The 20496-nt window shown below is 40.6% G+C and overlaps 1 protein-coding gene across 1 annotated transcript; it reads right to left on the bottom strand.

Moving 5' to 3' along the window:
* Window positions 1–1307: 1307 nt before the first annotated feature.
* LOC115511075 (WD repeat and coiled coil containing) lies at window positions 1308–19925 on the bottom strand. Its single transcript, XM_030311564.2, has 4 exons — window positions 19856–19925; window positions 8060–9908; window positions 5076–5193; window positions 1308–3301 (listed from the first exon to the last, which is right to left on the bottom strand). Exons 2-4 carry the CDS (start codon window positions 9887–9889, stop codon window positions 3174–3176), a joined length of 2076 nt encoding a protein of 691 aa, XP_030167424.1. The 5' UTR covers window positions 9890–9908; window positions 19856–19925; the 3' UTR covers window positions 1308–3173.
* Window positions 19926–20496: the final 571 nt, after the last annotated feature.

Here is a 20496-nt window from a genome sequence, read left to right as displayed (position 1 = left end):
GTGCAGTAAGATAACAGTATAATAATTAGAAAGGAAGAAACAAAATTGTCATTATTTATAAATGATATGATTACCTACTTAGAAAACCCAAAAGGACCTACAGATACATTATTAGAATAAGAGAGCACAGCAAGGTAGTTGGACATAAAATTAACAAAATTACATTTTTATATTCCAGCAACAGTAATAGAACATAATTTTTAAACAGTAGCAACAAAAATTTATAATGTACCTAAGAAATAAATGAACAAGATGTGGAAAGACTTGCTCTTGGCCATGATGGAGTAGTAAAGACCAGATCCAGCCTCTCAGTTGAAGCGATTAAAAACGACTGGTCTGCATATATGAAATAAGTTTTCAAGACTTATTCAAGTTTCAAGGCAATGAAGGAGGAATCTCTGAGAGATGGGAAACAAATGAGGCGATCTTAGGGATTGCCTTGAGGGTTCCCAGATGACCGTGTAGAGCACCATTTGGAGCCCAGAGGACTCTGAGCTGAGAAGGTGAGTTTGGGGAGACCAAAGTGGCTAGAGTTTGCAGGACAGAGTATTGTAGAGGAGTAAGCTACACAGAGAGAAAGAGGATTCCCCTCAAGTACCCAACAGGATGTTGATTAAAGAAATAAATGTGAAAGTTGCAGAAGACTATACGCAATATAATGCCGTTGTATAAAGCTCCAAAACAAGGGGAAATACAGACTATTGTTTAGGGCAATGTGTACATGTGGTTGTGGTGAAAAAGACAAGGAATGAGGAAATGATAATTACAACAATCAAGACATTAGTTACCTCTGGGGTGGAACTGTCTCTACGGAGAAGGATCCAGAATGGTTTCTAGTAATGTTCTGGTTCTTACATTAGGTGGTGGGTGGTTCATTTTATTATTAAGCCTTCCTATACTTCACATCTATTGCGTGTATCAAATAATAAATACCTGTACAAAATTCAGAAAAAATTGGGCACGAAGATTTGTAAAGAATGCCTTTCCTTATGCAAAATATTCTCAACATGACATTGAACAATAGTTAAAAGATGACAACTCTTCTCTCCCTGTGTCTAAAGCCAGCAAGTACTGGATTATCTTCTATTGTTCCAATGACTATAATAATAGCAGAGGCCAAGGAGACGTCTTTTGTAGGAGAGTTGTCATGGAATCAGATTTGTGATAAAGAAATAAATAATTTATATGCCAGACTGTCCGCCAGAAGAAATACAGAGACAACATCCACAAACAAAAAATCAAGAACTTTTCTTTATACCGGCAATAATCACAAAGAAAATACCATCAAAACATTCACAACAGTCACATCAACCATTAGTGATTTTATTGACTCATTTACAGGACTCTGACCAGGGAAATGGTGAACATAACATATACTTTGAGGCACCCACATTGATCTTACTACAGGGTCCCCAGGCCCCCTCTGCAGGCTTCATAATAGTGTACTTTCATCCCATGCAGACACTTCCTCTGCAAATGCAGCCAGGCCTCAGACTGTCCTCAGCCACTGCTCTCAGGCTACTGATTACAGACCAGCAGCCTCCGCTTCCATTATCCCAGCAGCTGCCTAATGCATCTGAACCACAAAATGGGCCCTCGCTTCTTTCTTATCCCAGCTCCATCTTCATAAAGGGTAACAGACAGACAGAAGTCCCCAAGGGCACAAAATCTTTCTTTCCAGACAATTTTAAAGGAAAGTGGGGAGAAAGATGCATATGTGCTAATGGAACCTCTATGGCTGAAACAATTTATCTGCAGATGTGCCCTGACTAGCCACACAGCCATCAATCTGTTGTGCTGCCGTCACTGAAATTTATGATTGTGCGTGAGAGGTGATGTGTCTATCTGAAGTTGCAGTCAGGGCTCTTTCCACTTTACTAAGGTGGCACTTGAGCCCATAATTATAATAAGCTCGTACTTCTACCTACCTTAGATTCAGTGAAATTTCCAATTTTCTGAACTACTTTCTCTCACAGACTTCTCTAAGACCTGAATGGAGGGAAAAGAAAAACATCAAAATTAAAGTGACAATGTAACTAAGGTAGTGTACTGGGAGAAAAACAGGACATTTTTATGATCCCCAAACTGGGGGATGGGGGGGTGAAGCATTTCAGGGAGAAAATCAGGAGGAGTGACAGCATAGAATCACGCCTCTGACCTCTGTGCTAGGCATTGCACTATTGACACACGCACACGCTCAGGTGGGGTCCAGAGGGATCACAGCATTTGAAATTTCATTTGAAATCTGCTAGGACTAGTTTTTAGGAGTATCTAGACCATAGTTAGCCAGAATTTTTTAAGGAAGCAAGAGAGTTAGGTTTAAATCCTGGCAGGTCCAGCCAACATCAGAACGACTTCCTGTTCTAGGTAGCGCTGGGCACAGAAGTCAGTTGATTTTTTTGGTCTTCTTTTGAGCTCTGCTGATTCCTGCTGGTTTGGGGTAAACAGGACATGCTGGAGCATATGTTCTCTGGTACCTCTTGCTCTCATCAGCCAAGGAAATGATCTATAACAATGCCGAAGTACCTTTTAAGTGCTTCTAAGACAGCTTTAACGGTTTTGGGCAAGGGACAGAAAGCCTCAGAGAAACCATAAAACACAATCCATATGGTACCATAATATTGTTTTGTTCTGGGAATTCTGCCCTTAGACAAAACCACACGGTCATGAATACATAAACAACCACTTTTTGAGCCATCTAACAAAGACTGAGCTCTGCTACAGAGCAGTGAGCCTCAGCCTGGGGGAAATGGGGGGCAAGTGGCCAAGCCAACCATGGCACGTGCTTCACTTCTGAGCGACAATGCAAATCCCGGCTGAGAAGAGTCCATGGTGGAAGACAGATCTTGTCTGTAATGGCCTCATCTGAAAAGCTATGCAGCAAATAACTCTGCAAACAAGTATCAGGCCAGGGCACCAGGGTGGCTCTGTTGGTTGAGAGCCCGACTCTTGACTTTGGCTCAGGTCATGATCTCACGGTTTGTGGGTTTGGGCCCTGTGTCGGGCTGTGCGCTGACAGCAGCAGAGCCTGCCTGGGATTCTCTCTCTCTCTCAAAAAAAAAAAAAAAAAAAAAAAAAGGTATCAGGCCATACTGCCTAAATGGGTGGGACAGCTGGTGGCATCTACACTTTGGACACTAAGCTCTCTATAGACTTCGAGAGAAGGACCAGGATTAAGACTCTGAGGCAGAGTCTCTGAAGACATTTGAGCTGCCATCTCTTATGGTTATTTCCTGAGTGGTTGTGAAAGTTAACGGGATGAAGCCTTCGCTATCAGCACAGAGAAGGATCCAGTGTGAGTCTGCAAAGTGAAATAAACACATATGTAATTTAGAATATCTCATCTTATTCTTTAAAGAAAAATAAGACAAATACTTTTTTGAGAGTAAGAATCCAGTAGTTGGTAATACTGAACCTGATTATCACACGGATGGGAATGGGAAGCTGGAAGGACTGAGTCCTACTTAGGGTGAGGTCATTGATGACTTAGGCATAGCTAGGGGACATCCACTTTTACCCAGGCTAGGCATTTATCACTTAGTGCTATGCATATGAGTGTGTATGTAGTGCACACGTTGTTAGGGGTTGTGTGTGGAGTGTCCCTATCTACACGCTCGTAAGCAATTTCTCCAGAAACTATGTGAAGGTGGGAACAGTTACTCTCTGGAGGAAGCTTTATTCTTTAGGTTCATACCAACCTCTAGACAGCTTAGGAGGCTGAGCCGACTGCAGATAGACTAGAATGGTCCAGATAATCCTGAATGGTTTGTTCTGGGGTAACCTAGGGCCAGTAGCATAACACAAGCCTGTGACCTTCTCTGGTTCTTTCAGATGTACTGTGCCTCACTTCTGAAAATTTCACTTCTGAAAATCTATACTTTCCAAAAACAACATGTAAAATATGCAGAGAGGTCTTTATTAGTGCTATTGATGATGCCGAAAATTGGAAACCACTTAAATGCCAAAGAAAATATGGCAAAGTACAATATGGTACACCCAGAATGGAGTATTAACCCCACCCAGGACAAATGACAATTATGATGTCATATCACAGATGCATGTGTCAAAACAGGAAAAAGCTGATGCTGACATATTAAGGGGGAGAAAAAAATGAAACAAATTCCATGTTCAATGTGGTGGTGGCTTCCATTAAAAGAATGAGGCATAAAAAAACCATCCTGTGCACCTGATGGTACGGGTATGACTCAGTCCTCTGGCATTTGGGAATGGCCTTCACATCCACATGTTTGCTGCCTATTGAAATGACACCTCCTTTAAGAAATGCTGCTATGACCTTTATGTTTAGTGTAACAGGTATATATGAGGTTTTTATGTCATTTCTTTGCAGCTTTTTTACATTTCTTTGTAACTTTTTTCTAGTTTTTTCTTTTTTTTTTTTTTTTTTTTTTTTTTTTTTTATATGAAGTTTATTGACAAATTGGTTTCCATACAACACCCAGTGCTCATCCCAAAAGGTGCCCTCCTCAATACCCATCACCCACCCGCCCCTCCCTCCCACCCCCCATCAACCCTCAGTTTGTTCTCAGTTTTTAACAGTCTCTTATGCTTTGGCTCTCTCCCCCTCTAACGTCCTTTTTTTTTTTTTTTTTTTTTTTTTTTCCTTCCCCTCCCCCATGGGTTCCTGTTAAGTTTCTCAGGATCCACATAAGAGTGAAACCATATGGTATCTGTCTTTCTCTGTATGGCTTATTTCACTTAGCATCACACTCTCCAGTTCCATCCACGTTGCTACAAAAGGCCATATTTCATTTTTTCTCATTGCCACGTAGTATTCCATTGTGTATATAAACCACAATTTCTTTATCCATTCATCAGTTGATGGACATAGTTTTTTCCTGTGTACATTTAGGTCTTCCAGCTAGAATATATATGTAAGTTCCTTAAGGGCAGAACCCATATTTTCTATAGCCTTGGGTATATAGTAGACAATTAACAATACCTAATTATCTAGTGAACCACTGAATGGTTCGTTATCAATGAAAATTACAAAGTTACAAAACAAAAAATGGTAGAGGGGGGGTGTGGGGTAGAGTCAATTTCTGAATTTTACCTACCATGGAGCATTTCAATAAGAGAGAGGCCAAAAGTCTGCTGAACTGTACTGAGCCTTAGTTTGCCATTGCAGAGAAGCACAGCTCTTTTTTCAACAACAGGACCTACATAATGAGATTTCTTCAGATATAAAAATAAAAGTTGTTAAACTGATTGCAGAAGCAACAAAGTTAACATTTCTTAAAACTAGAATGTGTAAGTAGTTTTTTTTTAAAATCCTATTTACTATTACTCTAACTAAACCAGTTGTAAATAAGGAGATTTTGGCTACATTATTTAACATAACAAAAAGATTCGATCCCAAAATATTTATGGCTTAAATACCATGACATCCCTACTTAAAGTATTTTAGGAAATTGTTAAAAAAAAAAAAAAATGAAGCAATAGGGGTGCCTGGGTGGCTCAGCTGGTTGGGTGGCTGACTTTGGCTCAGGTCACGATCTCATGGTTCGTGAGTTCGAGCCCTGCGTCAGGCTCTGTGCTGACAGCTCAGAGCCTGGAGCCTGCTGTCTCTCTCTCAAAAATAAATAAAGATTTAAAAGAAAAATTTAAAAAAAAAATGAAGCCATTATGGCAAAATATTAACAAGAGTTAAATCCAGATGATAGGTATAAAAGATTTCGTTATTTAGTCTTTCTTTATGTTTACAATTTTTCATAATAAAAAATTTTAATTATTTTAAACTATTCTTTGGTTCTTTTAAAAACCTACATCCTGGGGTGCCTGGATGGCTCAGTCAGTTAACTGTCTGACTCTTGGTCTCGGCTCCAGTCATGATCTCATGGTCATAAGATCAAGCCCGCTCGGCACTGACAGCACAGAGACTGCTTAGAATTCTCTCCTTACCCCCTCCCCCTCAAAATAAACATTAAAAATAAAGAAACAAAAAACAAACCTATACTTTTGAGTTGGTCCAAGAGTAGTAGTTTTAAGAAAAAACTAATTAAGGGGCGCCTTGGTGGCTCAGTCAGTTGAGCATCAGACTTTGGCTCAGGTCATGATCTCACAGTTCATGAGTTCAAACCCCATGTCGGGCTCCGTACTGACAGCTCAGAGCCTGGAGCCTGCTTCAAATTCTGTGTCTCCCTCTCTGTACCTCTCCCGCCACTCATGCTCTCTCTCTCTCTCTCTCAAAAATAAATAAACATTAAAAAATTTTTTTAAAAACTAATTAAAAGACCCCTCTTAACTATTAGATAATAACTTACATATTACTTATCAATGATTTCGATACCAACTTTCTGCAAATATCTTTTAAAATGAAGATATAAAAGTCCACAATCAAATCAGTGTGATATTGGTAAAGTTCTAGATAAAGAGATCAGCATTATAGTAGTTACAATACGGAGAATTCAGAATTAGATCCCAGTACATATAAGTTTATATATGACAAATGTGTTAGATCAAGTTCAGTGGGATTAAAGATGGATTCTTTTTTAAATTAAGCTCTATGCCAACGTGGGGCTTGAACTCAGGACCCTGAGATCAAGAGTTGCATACTCCACCTACTGAGTCAGCCAGGCCCCTGAAAGATGTATTTTTTTTTTTAATGTTTATTTATTTATCTTTGACAGAGAGAGCGTGAGAGAGAGCACACACAAGTGGGGTAGGGACAGAGAGAAAGGGAGAGAATCTCAAGCAGGCTCTGTGCTGTCAGTGCAGAGCCTTACGTGGGGCTTGAATTCATGAACCACAAGGTCATGACCTGAGCTGAAAGCAAGAGTTGACTGAGCAACCCAGGCGCCCCATCGAAAGATAGATTTTTAATAAAGCTCCTAGCACAATTGGTTATCTCTCAGAAAATAAAAGTGGACCACACACCAAAATGTAATGAAAGATTAAAAATTTAAATGTAAAAACTAATATAATAAAACAATGCAACCAAATCTAGACTATTGCATGTATGTTAATTTCTATAATAAGCAAAAAACTCTTATAAACTGATAATGGAAAAAAAAATGAACAATAGGCAGTTCATATTCAGCGGGCCAAAAACCATGAAAGACATACTCAAGTTCACTAACAGTAAAGGAAATACAAATGAATGAAAGTAAAAAGCACTTCACACTTATCAGATTGGTAAGGATGTGAGGAACAGGAAGTCTCATAGGTTGAGAGTGGGCATATGATGATACATTTAGTAAAAAATCTCTGAAAGGCAATCTGGCAACTGTATTAAAAGTAGAAATGTATATGTACTTTTCAAATTTGCGCTTCTACTTCTGGGAACCAACCCAACAGAAATAAAAGTAGGAATACAAATAGATACATAAAAGAGTACGATGAGAGCCCTGCTTGGAGTGACTGAAGCAGTGAAGAAGTAAAGGCAACGTGAACGTCTATCAACAATGGACCACCTCAATAAGCAGCGTCCTCTCAGCATGAAGAGCGCAACTTACGACTCCGTTTTTGTAAAACAATGACAAACCATCAGCCCCGCATATAGGCCTATAGATACAAAGAAGTGTGTACGATTATATGAGTTATGAACTAAAATATGGAGAGAACCACAGTAAGCTGCCATAAAGTGAATTATGGCAGGGGGCAGGGCCAAGTTCAATGGAGAAAGAAAGTGTTCGTGATAAAAACAGGTAGGCTATAATCCCATTCGTGTAATGTTTGCATACGCATTACATTTTTTTAAAATGGACCTTTCTCTCTGCAACGCATAAGGAAAAGTCTCCCATAAGATGGCACAATAAGGAAAACTCTTTTTTTTCCTAAATAGAAATTGCCAGAATGAGTACCGTCATTCATATTTTACACCATGCATGTGATACGATCACACTATACACTGGTATGTGTGCCCGTCTGGCTGGCAGCCAACCAACCCAGAAAGGTATTACAACTTGCCTGTGACATAACATGCCCAGTTCAGTGAAGTTCAGCTAGAGCACCATCTTCATCATCAGTGGATTTTTCTTGCAGTACCCACTGGCTGCAGGAGCTTTTCTGTATAGTGGTAGCTCCTCAAAGCAGAAGTTACCTGGTAAGTGATGTGCACGTAAGGCAGATCCCGAGACAGTGGATACACAGGAGAGGACTTCTTCCCATTATGCAGAGCGTCTGTGAGTTCAGAAAGACATCGCTGCACTTCAGTCAGGGTCCTAGACAAAATTTCCATTTCCTTAGACAGTCGGTAAGTTTCCTTTTCCTTCTGTGAGTTCTTGCTTTGAGGCAAATTAGGAGGTTCCGGAGTGCTGGTGTGGTCTGGTGTGCTGCTGGACCTGGGTGGTGTTACTGAGCGGTTAACGGGCTCAGCATCTAGAGTTCTGAGAGCTATGGAGCCATCACAGATACTGCTTGGAGGGCTCCTGATTTCTTCAATAAGGGTTCTTCCAGGCCTTTCGCATTGACTACGGCTGTCAGATGTCAAGAGCCCTCTGTTTTGGTGACACAAATCTGGGGAAAGACTTTCAAGTAGCTTTTTTCTGTCTATTTTACTTAATGGAGTACTGAAAGTAGAGTATCCACTCTGGTTTTCACTCGATGTTACTGGCAATTCTTTTTCCAATGTTACTTCTCTAACAATCAAACGAATGATATACTGATCAGTCTTTGAAGAAGGAAGAAAAGCTGAATCAGTGGATTTTTGTCTTCCAACCAAAATTAATAATAACTTATCTGTCAAGAAACACATACCTTTTGGTCTTTCACTTTTCTCAAGTTGAATCTGCTGGATGTTTGGTATAAACGATCGGATGACAGAATAGATAAAAATTATATTGGAAGTATTAGAAGCCACTGCTACCACCTGAGCTTTAAGATCAAATGTTATTAGATCAGGAACAAGAATGCCTGGAATGGTGACTTTTCTGGTCTGCGTAACCTCCTTCTCAAAGGTCACAAGGACCAGATGTGAAGAATCCATGCCAGTTCCTGTCAAGTAGTCTTTTTTTCTTAGACAAATAAGAGAACTACCCTCAGACTTTGACGTATTGAAATGCATATGAGTTAGATCCAGAGGATCTGAAAAGGAAGAAAGGGGAGAAACTGATGTTTCAACACTTGTTTTAGAAGCAACTGCCCCCTTACCCGTGGTGGGTACTTCATCAATAACCGGGAAAGTACACAGACAAGGGTCTTCACCGCTAGGTGGAACATCAAAGATTTCAGATGCATTTAAGCCACAGATCTTATCTAGTGGGAGCTCAGTGGCTACAGCGACCTGTGAGTCCACGGTGGCTCTGATGGAGCGCACAGAGCTGTCCACATCAAACACTGGGTGGAAGGAGCACCTGCGAAGAGTCTTCTGAGCACTGTCCCAAATGTAGGAATGCAGGCTGCTGCCAGCTGCCACCACCAGCCTCTGGCCATCCTGGGTCCAAGACGCACAGTGAATGAGGCCCTGGGTGTCAATGTCCGCGTTCACCCGGGAACTGTCGCAGTGAACACTGTGGAAAACGGAGACACGCTGCGCAGTCAACACAGCCAGGACAGCACTTTCTGGATGCCACACACAGCCCTGGGGAAGGACAGGGAGTGATTCTCTAATCTCACAGGTCTGAGACATCAGCCGTTTGTTCGTCCCCGTACTGCTGGGACATAGCTGCCACACAATGACACGCTTCTTGTGCTGCACAGCGAGCAGAGCAGGCATGTCAGCTGTGCCAGGTGGGGCCCAAGACACTCCATACACATGTTCAAACTGTCCAATGACCTCTGAGTCCCCAAACCTGGCCTCTCCACTGTGAAGCTGTAAATCAGTCAGGACTACCTGGTTCCCATTAGTCCAGACAAGGCCATGAACTGGGTGTACTGCCTGATACAATGCATTCAGCCCAGTCCTGAGAAGTCTTCCTTTTCCCAACTCCATCCTCTTTGATAAAGGGTATCTGAAATCATTAAGAAGGAAAGTTTTACCATGAGACTATAATCAGACAAATCCAAAACGTAGGACATTTTATAAGACAATTGGTTTAGGCCTTTCACAGGTCAATATTTCAAGGGGATAAAAGGTCAAAGGCATGCGACAGATTAAAAGACATGACTGAGCCATAACAAGCAAATGTAACATATAAACTTTGATCAGCTCTTGAATTGATGAAATAAAACTTTCTTTTTAATGTTTGTTTATTTTTGAGAGAGAGAGAGACAGAGACAGAGTGTAAGTGGGGGAGGGGCAGAGAAAGAGGGAGACACAGAATCCAAAGCAGGCTCCAGGCTCTGAGCTGTCAGCACAGAGCCAGATGTGGGGCTCAAACCCAGGAACCTCGAGATCATGACCCAAATAGAAGTCAGATGCTTAACCGACTGAGCCACCCAGGTGCCCCGGAAATAAAATTTTCTATTAAAAAAAGATATTTTTAGAATTGGAGAAATTTGAATATGCAATAGATATTAGGAGATACTGTGGAGTTATTTTCTTTTTAAAAAAAACGTTTATTATTTATTTTGAGAGAGTGTGTGCAAGCGGGGGAGGAGCAGAGAGAGAGGAGAGAGAGAATCCCAAGCAGGCTTTGCTCTGTCAGCACAGAGCCCCATGTGGGGCTCTAACCCATGAACCATGAGATCATGACCTGAGCTGAAATCAAGAGTCAGATGCTTAACCAAATGAGCCACCCAGGAGCCTTAGAGTTCTTAATCTTTTTTTTTTTTTTTTTTAAATATTTTTTTTTTCAACGTTTATTTATTTTTGGGACAGAGAGAGACAGAGCATGAACGGGGGAGGGGCAGAGAGAGAGGGAGACACAGAATCGGAAACAGGCTCCAGGCTCTGAGCCATCAGCCCAGAGCCCGACGCGGGGCTCGAACTCACGGACCGCGAGATCGTGACCTGGCTGAAGTCGGACGCTTAACCGACTGCGCCACCCAGGCGCCCCTAGAGTTCTTAATCTTAAGTGTGAACACGGTATTATGGTCATGTAGGAGAATGTCCTTGCTGTTAAAATATGATGTTGGAGTATTTGGGGTAAAGTGTCATGATGCCTACAATTTGCTTTCAAATGGCTTAGCTAAATCCAGAAACACCAGGGGCACCTGGGTGGCTCAGTCGGTTGAGTGTCCGACCTCGGCTCAGGTCATGATCTCACAGTTCGTGGGTTCGAGCCCCTCATCAGGCTCTGTGCTGACCCCTTGCTTGGAGCCTGGGGCCTGCTTCAGATTCTGTGTCTCCTTCTCTCTCTGCCCCTCCCCCACTCACGTTTTGTCTCACTCTGTTTCTCAAAAATAAATAAATGTAAAAAAAAATTTTTTTTTTTTTAAATCAGAAACACCAAACCCTACACATTTTATATAGAAACACAGAGAGATAAAACAGATGTAGCAAAATGTTAATAAATCCTGAATCTAGACTGAGGCTATATTGATATTCCTGGTACTTTCAACTTTTAAGTTAAAAATTTCTCAAATTAAAATATTGAGAAAAACCTCTTTCACCATCTAATTTCTATTCTTCTTTCACTGCCAAGTCAAGCATTAACTGATATTCACATCTCTGACTTTATTAGCACTTATTTCCTCAACTCCCTTCAAAATGGCTTTTACCTCCTCAGCGAAATGACACTCAAAGAGTCACTGTTGCTATTTCTACTTCACCATATTCAAATAGCACTTAATAATTTTCAGACCATTTTCACATTCCCTATCACATTTGCTCCTTGCAACAATCTTTTGCAAGAATACAAAGTAGGTTAGGGAAATATTATCTTCAATTTTTTTCATTCTTAAGGTTTTTGTTTTTTTTTTTTAAGGAATTTAAATTACTAAAGAAGTACATGTTCACTGCAATGAAATTGAGACAAACCAGAAGTTTCTACAATAAAATGAAATGTTTCCTCCTACCCCATGCCAACACCTCCCCTCCCCAAACTCAAGTCCTTGATAAAAGCACTGTTAACAATTTGGTGTGTAGCCTCTGAAACCATTAAAGAAACTTATCCAAAAAAAAAAAAAAAAGAATTTTATATGTGCTAAGTTTTTTTTTTTCTTTTAAACAAAAAAAGGGGGTTTAAGTCAAAGTTCCTGGGTACTAACAACGGAATCCACTCTGGCTAACTTAAGTAAAAAAAAAATCTCAAGAACCAGGATCAGAAAAACAAGCAGAAACCAAGTGAGGCTAGCTAGACGGAATAAACCATGGCTACCACTCTCTCAACACATTAGTGGCTGAGAATCTAACTTCACTGCCCCTTCACTTGGTAACAATTGCTTAAGATTCCGAATAGGGGTCCAGGGGGAAACTTCCCACTGGCTTGGCCTAGCTTCCAAGTCCTGCTCTAGCTGCCAGGATGGGGAGAAAGAGGGGTCCCCACAAAGGCTTCTGTCATAAGGGACGGGGGTTCTGCTTTCCCACCAACACTCACACAAAGGGCAGCTGCCCCCAAATTAGGAAGGGGTTTTAAAAAAAGGACCAACAATAACCACAGGGATCTCATATGTTACATACTATTCACTAATTTATTTAAATCACGGGTACTTTTTCAAGTCAGTAACAAACAGATCTTCCTCAATCTTTTAAGTAGCCCCATTAGTAGCTGCAAGGTATGCCGTAATGCACTCAAAGATTCCACTATAGGTGGGAATTCAGCTTGTGTCCCAACTTTTTTCTAGATGTGGATAGGGTCCACAAGTTTAGTTAGTACTCAGTCCCTATCACTGTTCTCACATTTCCTTCCTTCCAGTGTCACCTACTCTCATGTTTTTAATTGTTACCTCTGTTTATTACTGTCAGATCTGCTGTGCTACAATGCTATTCAATTATATGTTAGGCTTCACATTATGGCTGATATTAGCCCTGCCCCCATTCATTTCAAACTGGACCTGCATGGAAGGAAAAAAAAAAAAAGCCTTTTTTGCTCTCCACAGCAGCTCCTCAATTTCTGTTAATGGATATTGCCATTCTCACATTCACTCAGGCTAAAAACTCAGGACTCCATTTGACTACTCTCCTGCCTTCTCAGTTGGTGACCAAGTCTTATTAATTCTTAGAACTGTTCCTGAATCCAGTCCTTCTTATCATTCCCACCAGTACTATCCTGAATTAGATCGCTGTTACTGCAAACCTAGTTGGCTGTAATAATTGCCTCCTACTTGGTTTCCCTACCTCTTTCTCTAGTCCATCTTGTGCAAAACCAGTCTTAAAATATCCTTTTAAGTATATCATTTATCAGCTTAAAAATTGGCAGATGTTAAAAACAAAATTCGGGACACCTGGGTGGCTCAGTCAGTTAAGTGTCTGACTCTTGATTTTCAGCTCAGATCATGATCTCACATGGAATCGAGGGTTGTGGAATCGAGCCCTGTGTCAGGCTCTGTGCTGAGCAAGGAGCCTGCTTGGGATTCTCTCCCTTCCCCCCACCAAATAAACATTAAAAAAAAAAAAAAAAAGGCAGATACTACCTACTGCCCACAGCTGCACTGTTCAATACAGTAGCTACTAACCGTATGTGCTTTGCAAATTTAATTAAAATAAAAAATCAGTTCCTCAGTCACACTAGTCTTTTTCAAGTGGTCAACAGTCACATGTGGCTAGTGGCTATCACATTGGGCAGAGGAGAATAGAACATCTCCATCACTGAAGAAAGTTCTGCTGGGCAGCACTGTCCTATAGGATAAAGTCTGAATTCCTCAGTTGGGCATTCGAACCCCTACCCGTTGTGGACCTCCTATCCCTCCAGTCTTATTTCTAGTTGGTCATCTTCATAGTTACAATACTCGGCCCATTCAAAACACTCAATCAATGACAGGGGAACTGATGGCCCAGCTTAATTACTATCTCTTCCAAAGGGTCTTCTTTAATCATCCTGCTAAATCTGATACTTTCCTCCTCTTAACTCCTATAGCCTTACAGCATACAGCTCTCATGTGACATCTTCAGTTTATTATCTGCAATTACCAGTTACTCTTTCATGTACTACCTCACATTTCACAACTAACGCACAAGGTCTTTGAGAGTAAAAATGAGACTTAAGTTAAAAACTTAACTTCTTTGCCTGTCAAGTATTTTCAGATGGAATGCTGTATCCATTACATCATAAAAGGAGTTTCTAATTGGGTCACAGTATTGCCAGGGGTTGTGTTGTGATCACATTTTTGTTGCTTTAGGCTCTTATGATACTGTAAGTAAACCTCTTTGGACTATATTTGGACATGCTTTCTAAGTCTGTTAAATAATCCCTCCTCTTTTTTTTTTTTTTTTTTCAATTGAGAGAGAGTGCGAGTCAGAGAGAGGGGCAGAAGGAGAGAGAGAGAGAGAGAGAGAGAGAGAGAGAGAGAGAGAGAGAATCTTAAACAGGCTCCACACTCAACTTGGAGCCCAACAAAGGCTCTATCTGACCACCCTGGGATCATGACCTGAGCGGAAATCAAGAGTCAGACTGACTCATGCTCCCTCTCAAATTGAAAAAAAAAAAAAAAAAAGAGTGACTATGTCACCCAGGTGCCCCAATAATCCAGCCTCTTAAAACAACCAAAACAATGGGGGAATATATATTAAGAGATATTTCCCTCCCCTACTGGTCCATATAGTCCTAATGCAGCCATATAATAGCATTTCTCATTTCCTATATGGTAAAAAAAAAAAAAAAAAAAAAGGTTAAGCAACCATACATATTAGCCATAGTTTACATATACATATTAGCACAAGTTTCCAGGTCTTAACTCATACTTGTCATTTAAATCATGACGACAAATAATCAAACAATGTTAATAAATCATATGTTTATATAATTTTTATATTTTATAAAATTAACACAGGATTTTACAACAATCAAACATTTTCTTCCTAGGATAGTTCCAGGGGAAAAAACATCTTTATTTCGAGTGATTATTATAATGTAGAGTCTGTATCAGTGCCACAGTATAAAAATCTTTCCTTGCATCATCATATATACAGAACCTGGTTTACTGTGGCTTTAGTAGTGAGCTTCAAGTTCAAGTGCATCAAAAGCTGGCTTTGCCTTTGTATTCAGCCAAAATCTATTTGGCTTGGATTTTAGCCTTTGGAAAACTGAACAGCCTAATGCCTTAATGTCATTTTCTAGCATCCCTGAATGTGTGTGTCCACGCATATTTAAGATACATAAGGTCAGATAAGAATAAGGCAGTAATGAGAATAAATTGGATATTCTAATTTATCTAAATGATAAGTATTTACTTTCAAATATAGACAAATATGATAAGCATTCTTTATTTAAAGGGCAAAAATTGTACCTTCAGGTACATTCTATTTCAAAATTCTATCAGTGAGTTGATATATATTTGTATGTGTAATAATGGTTGTAAGAATAAAATGTTGCAACAATAAATGACTGTGAAAGATTAATTTTAGGACAAAAAACAAGAATTTTCACCTAGTTGACTTATTGAGAAACAGAGTAGCATAATAAATAATATTAACAATATTATTATATTGATTATAACAAATAAATATTAAAAATATTATTATTTATAAATAAATACTAACAAAGAGTACACTAGCTAAATAACTTAATGAAAAAACATTATATTCTTTTTGACCAACAGAAGTTTGTGAAATTTAAATAAAAATATAAAGCACAGGGATAGAAATGAATTGTAATTATCTTGGTAAAATTGTTCATTAAACTAGCATTCATTAAACAAAAAAATCTTTAAGAACTGTGTTTAACTCTTAAAGTTTTTTTAAAGATTTTATTGTTATTTTGTTTGTTTTTCATTGCTTTTTTTTTTTTTTTTTTTAGTGTTTATTTACTTTTGAGACAGAGAGAAAGAGAGCATCAGCAAGGGAGGGGTAGAGAGAGAGACAGGGAAATACAGAATCTGAAGCAGGCTCCAGGCTCTGAGCTGTCAGCACAGAGCCTGATGCAAGGCTCAAACTCACGAACCGTGAGAACATGACCTGAGCTGAAGTCAGACACTTAACTGACTGAGCCACCCAGGCGCCCCATCATTGGTTTGTTTGTTTTGAGAGAGGGAAAGAGAAATCCCAAGCAGGTTCTGCACTGTCAGCAAGCAGAGCCCAACACGAGGCTCGATCTCACATACAGTGGAAGCCAAGAGTCAGATGCTTAACTGACAGCCACCCAGGCACCCCAAAGATTTCGTTTTAAGTAATCTCTATACCCAACCTGGGGCTTGAACTCATAACCCCAAGATCAAGAGTAGCACATTCCACTGACTGAGCCAGCCAGGCATCTCCTCACCACTCTCTTCTTAACCCCCCAAATTGACCCTATTACCACCTTTTTAAAACCAAGCCACCAGTGCCATCTATGTCACTGAACCCAGTGGACATTTTTCAACCCTGTTTTACTGAGTAGTATGTGTCAAAGACAGAACTTGAGAAGTTGTCTTTGGACTCTACATCCACAGAAACATATTCTCTACCAAACTGCCTGGTGATTTGCTTTTAACTCATCTGCAAGTTATTTCTCATGCCTCTTTGCTGGCCTTATCCTTGTTTGTAGAGTCTTTTACTAAGAAGGAATTGTCTACTATGCTTCTACACATGATGTCAGATTAAGTGGGTCTGTAGTGGCTTGCTAAATGGAAAATAAGTCCCTTGTCACTATTAATGAAGAAAACTGCCATCTCTAGCCCACTGGTCTTATATAAGATAATATATGTTTTCCTCTAATATCTACTCATGCACTTTTAAAAGACTTTTATTGATAAATAATGCATGATACATTTTCCTAGGCAGAGAAAATTCCTAATGGGCCAATTATATCAAAGGCAATTTATATATGTTTTAGGCTACCAATTCAGTCTAATGTCATTGAGGGTGTATATGGCCAGGGGTAGCACAGAATAAGGATTTGTAAATAAGAGAAAAACAAACATGATAATGTTACTAAGATTTTCAGAAGAATTAATTTTAATATTTTCACCCTTGGTAACAAGAAGAAATTTGGCACATTTTTCTCAAAAACCTAACAAAGATTACAAAAATCTGTTGCAATCCTTTGTAATCCATTGCTAGTTTAGGTCCCGACCACCTCTCCCTCTTTAGTAGGCTAGAACAAGAAGTCTTCTGGATACCAGCCTCTTCCTTCCCACAGAGCCTGGATGCTTTATATGATTGGGTAGAATCATCTTTTTAAAAAATCACAGCTATGGTCAGGGGCACCTGGGTGGCTCAGTCGGTTAACCGTCTTGACTCCTGATCTCAGCTCAGGTCATGTCATGGTTCGCGGGATTGAGCTCCACACTGGGCTCTGCACTCGCAGCACAGAGCCTGCTTGGGATTCTCTCTCTCTCTCTCCCTCTCTCAAAATAAATATATAAAACATTAAAAAAAAAATCACAGCTATGCGCATTTTGTTCTTCTGCTCAAATACTTTGTCTCTACAGTCTATATATATAAAAAAGTTCTTTCAAATGTCTTAGCAAGGTATTTCAGTCTTTAAATTATCTGAGATTGATATACCTTTCCAACCTTCTATCTCTGATCATAAAGGGCATGCTGAGGAATTTGGAGGAACCAGCACACATTCACATGACAAAGCACAGGATGGACCTGACAAGGAACAAGGCTCTTTTTTTTTTTTTTAATTTTTTTAATGTTTATTTATTTTTGAGAGAGAGACACACACACACACACACACACACACACAGAGCATGAGCAGGGGAGGGGCAGAGAGACAGGAGACACAGAATCCGAAGCAGGCTCCAGGCTCTGCGTTGTCAGCACAGAGCCCGACGCGGGGCTCGAACTCACGGACCGCAAGATCATGACCCGAGCCGAAGTCGGACGCCCAACCGACTGAGCCACCCAGGCGCCCCAGGCTGATAAGTTTAAATTTTTTTTTTTTAACGTTTATTCATTTTTGAGACAGAGCATGAATGGGGGAAGGTCAGAGAGAGAGGGAGACACAGAATCTGAAACAGGCTCCAGGCTCTGAGCTGTCAGCACAGAGCCCGATGTGGGGCTCGAACTCACGGACCGCAAGATCATGACCCGAGCCGAAGTCGGACGCCCAACGGACTGAGCCACCCAGGCACCCCAGGCTGATAAGTTTAATGAAGAGTCATGAGATAGTTTGAATTTCTCACAATGAGAAAGTAAGCCAAGTTTGTAGCTACTTCCGAAGAGAAAGAGTACCTGATTCAAGAGATCTTTCTTTGTTTTTTCTTTTTCTTTTTTTAGAGAGAGCAAGAGTGGGAGAAAGTGGGAGAGGGGCAGAGGGAAAGAGAGAATCACAAGCAGGCTCTACGCTGGGCATGGAGCCCAATGCAGGGCTCGATCCCACTATCCTGGGATCACGACCTGAGGCGAAATCAAGAGTCTGATCCTCAACCTACTGAGCCACGAAGGCACCCCTCCAGAGATATTTCTAATGCAGATTGAATAAATAATGACATCAGGTAGGATATGAGTGGTGAGGAAGAAAGGGGAATTGAGGATAACATGTAGACTTTTGCTTACGAAACTGTTGAACCATTAATCAGAGATATAGAAGGCAGAGTGTGCTTCAAACATTGGAAGGGTAAGAAATTTTGTATTAGATCTGCTTCATCTAAGATGTCTATAGGTAGCAATGTGCCTTAGGCAGTCAGAGGTTAAGGATTTGGGAGTCACTGTCATAATGTAGATAGTTAAAGCCAAAGCAGTGGACAGTCTGGCTGTGAAAGATCAGACAGCCAAGAGGACAAAGGTTGAAATAGCCTTTAGGTGTCCCCCAATTATTTTGTATCCTTTAAAATATCTAAATTCTGCCTGATGCTAACTGTATACTTGTTAGTCTCTCAACCCTCAGACTATAAGATTTCAGGGAGTTTTAGGGAATGAAAAGCCACTGTTTTATTAGTTCAGGGGAGAGATGGTCAGAATCAGGACCTGCTGCTCAGCCTATGACCATTTAATTCTTGTTTTTAATCTCTAAAGACAACTCATGGTGAGAATCAAGGGGCTTAGGCAAACTGGACCATTTCCAGTAGGTTTAAACAGAACTACATAACCTCCAACTTGTTTTTCTGTTTGTTGTGTTTCGATTATAAAATAATTTCAAGTTCTTCACACTTTTTAAAAAAATTAACACACAGGAAAGGTAAAAAGCTAAATTCACGAAAAACCACTCATCCAAAGGGAAAAAATTATGACTACATCCCTCTGGCTTTTTTTTCTATGTAGTTTTGGTTAAAAATTTTTCAACCATACTGTACAGTTTCATATCACGATTTTTTCACTTATTATATATTAGCATTTTCCCATGTTACTTAAAATTTATAAATTATTATTTATTTAAATTTTTGTTTATTTTTGCGAGAGAGACAGAGTGAGAGCAGGGAAAGGGCAGGGAGACAAGGAGACACAGAATCTGAAGCAGGCTCCAGGCTCTGAGGTGTCAGCACAGTGCCTGCCCCACGTGGGGCTCGAACTTGTGAACTGTGAGATCATGACCTCAGCCGAAGTGGGACAGCTTAACTGACTGGGCCACCCAAAGCGCCCCTACAAATTATTTTAAAAAGCCACTTAATATGCATTTAGTGAAGTCGCATTTTTCCTCACTGTTGAGACACCTGGTTGTGCCAACTTTATCTTATCATAAATAACTCTGTGATAAAGGTCTTTATGCATAAAGCATGTTCTTCATTTCCGATGGCTTCTTTAGGATATATTCCCACAAGTATCACTAATGAGTCACATGGAATATATTCAAACGTTTAAAGCCACCCCTCGCTCATCCTCAGCCGCTAGCCCTACGCACGCGAGTTCCCTACTCCCATTCTCCCCATCCTCTCTGCACTCCTGGGTCTCCTCCCCACTCCCCAACAAGTACTGGCCCCTCCATCTCCCTCTCCGCCCACCCACAGCCTCCCAAAACCAGCTAGGCTTAGGCAGGAACGGACACAACAATACCTTTGGCCTGACTGCCCACAGAAAATAAGACTCCCGGGTCCTGAGGATCTGGAGCCCTGAGCGAATACCGGAAGTATCGGCTCCCGGGCCACTGATAGGTGAGCGGTAACTTGGCAAGCCCTACAATGCCCTCTGTCTATTGGTTAGGGTCCTTCCCTCTGACCAATAAGCACTGGAACTGTCGCACGGATCTCTGGGAGTTGTAGTTTCCATGTAACTGCATCTACAGTAAACCAGCAACAATTTCTCCCTCAAGAAGGGTAGAGCCTTCCCTCACTTCTCGATTCTCTTAGTCTGAGAAGGGGTACAGGATCCCTAGAGTACGGTTTCTTAACTTTGGAGAGGAGATGGGGGTCAGGGGAATGGGAAGGTGTTGAGGACTTCTTTTAAAATGCGATAAAATCTCCCCAGAAAAATGTTCTTATCTGTACACAAAACATTGTGCATTCACTGAAGCCTGTCCATAGACCTGTCCGAGTTACAAACTCCTGTTCTACACTTACTGGCCATAGCCCAGGGACCTAGTGTGACACCAGACTTTAGACCAGCTACACACCTGGAGACTCTGGGCCATGCCGTGGAGTAGCTGATGGGGAATTTCAGATCCTGACCCTCATAGTACAGTTGACCGTCGTCTTTCT

This window comes from Lynx canadensis, chromosome A3 (assembly GCF_007474595.2).
Source record: "Lynx canadensis isolate LIC74 chromosome A3, mLynCan4.pri.v2, whole genome shotgun sequence".
Taxonomy (NCBI): domain Eukaryota; kingdom Metazoa; phylum Chordata; class Mammalia; order Carnivora; family Felidae; genus Lynx; species Lynx canadensis.
Note: the sequence above shows the minus strand (reverse complement) of the source record. Positions and strands in the feature narration are given on the sequence as shown.

Bases quoted from the DNA above. Each gene is read 5' to 3' on its own strand.
- LOC115511075 (XM_030311564.2), bottom strand. From the start codon at position 9,889: ATGGAGTTGGGAAAAGGAAGACTTCTCAGGACTGGGCTGAATGCATTG. The intron at 5,194-8,059 runs GTAACTTCTGCT...TTATATCTGAAG, and splicing joins ACGTGCACATCACTTACCAG to AAATCTCATTATGTAGGTCC. The intron at 3,302-5,075 runs GTAGGTAAAATT...TTCACTTTGCAG, and splicing joins TCTTATTGAAATGCTCCATG to ACTCACACTGGATCCTTCTC.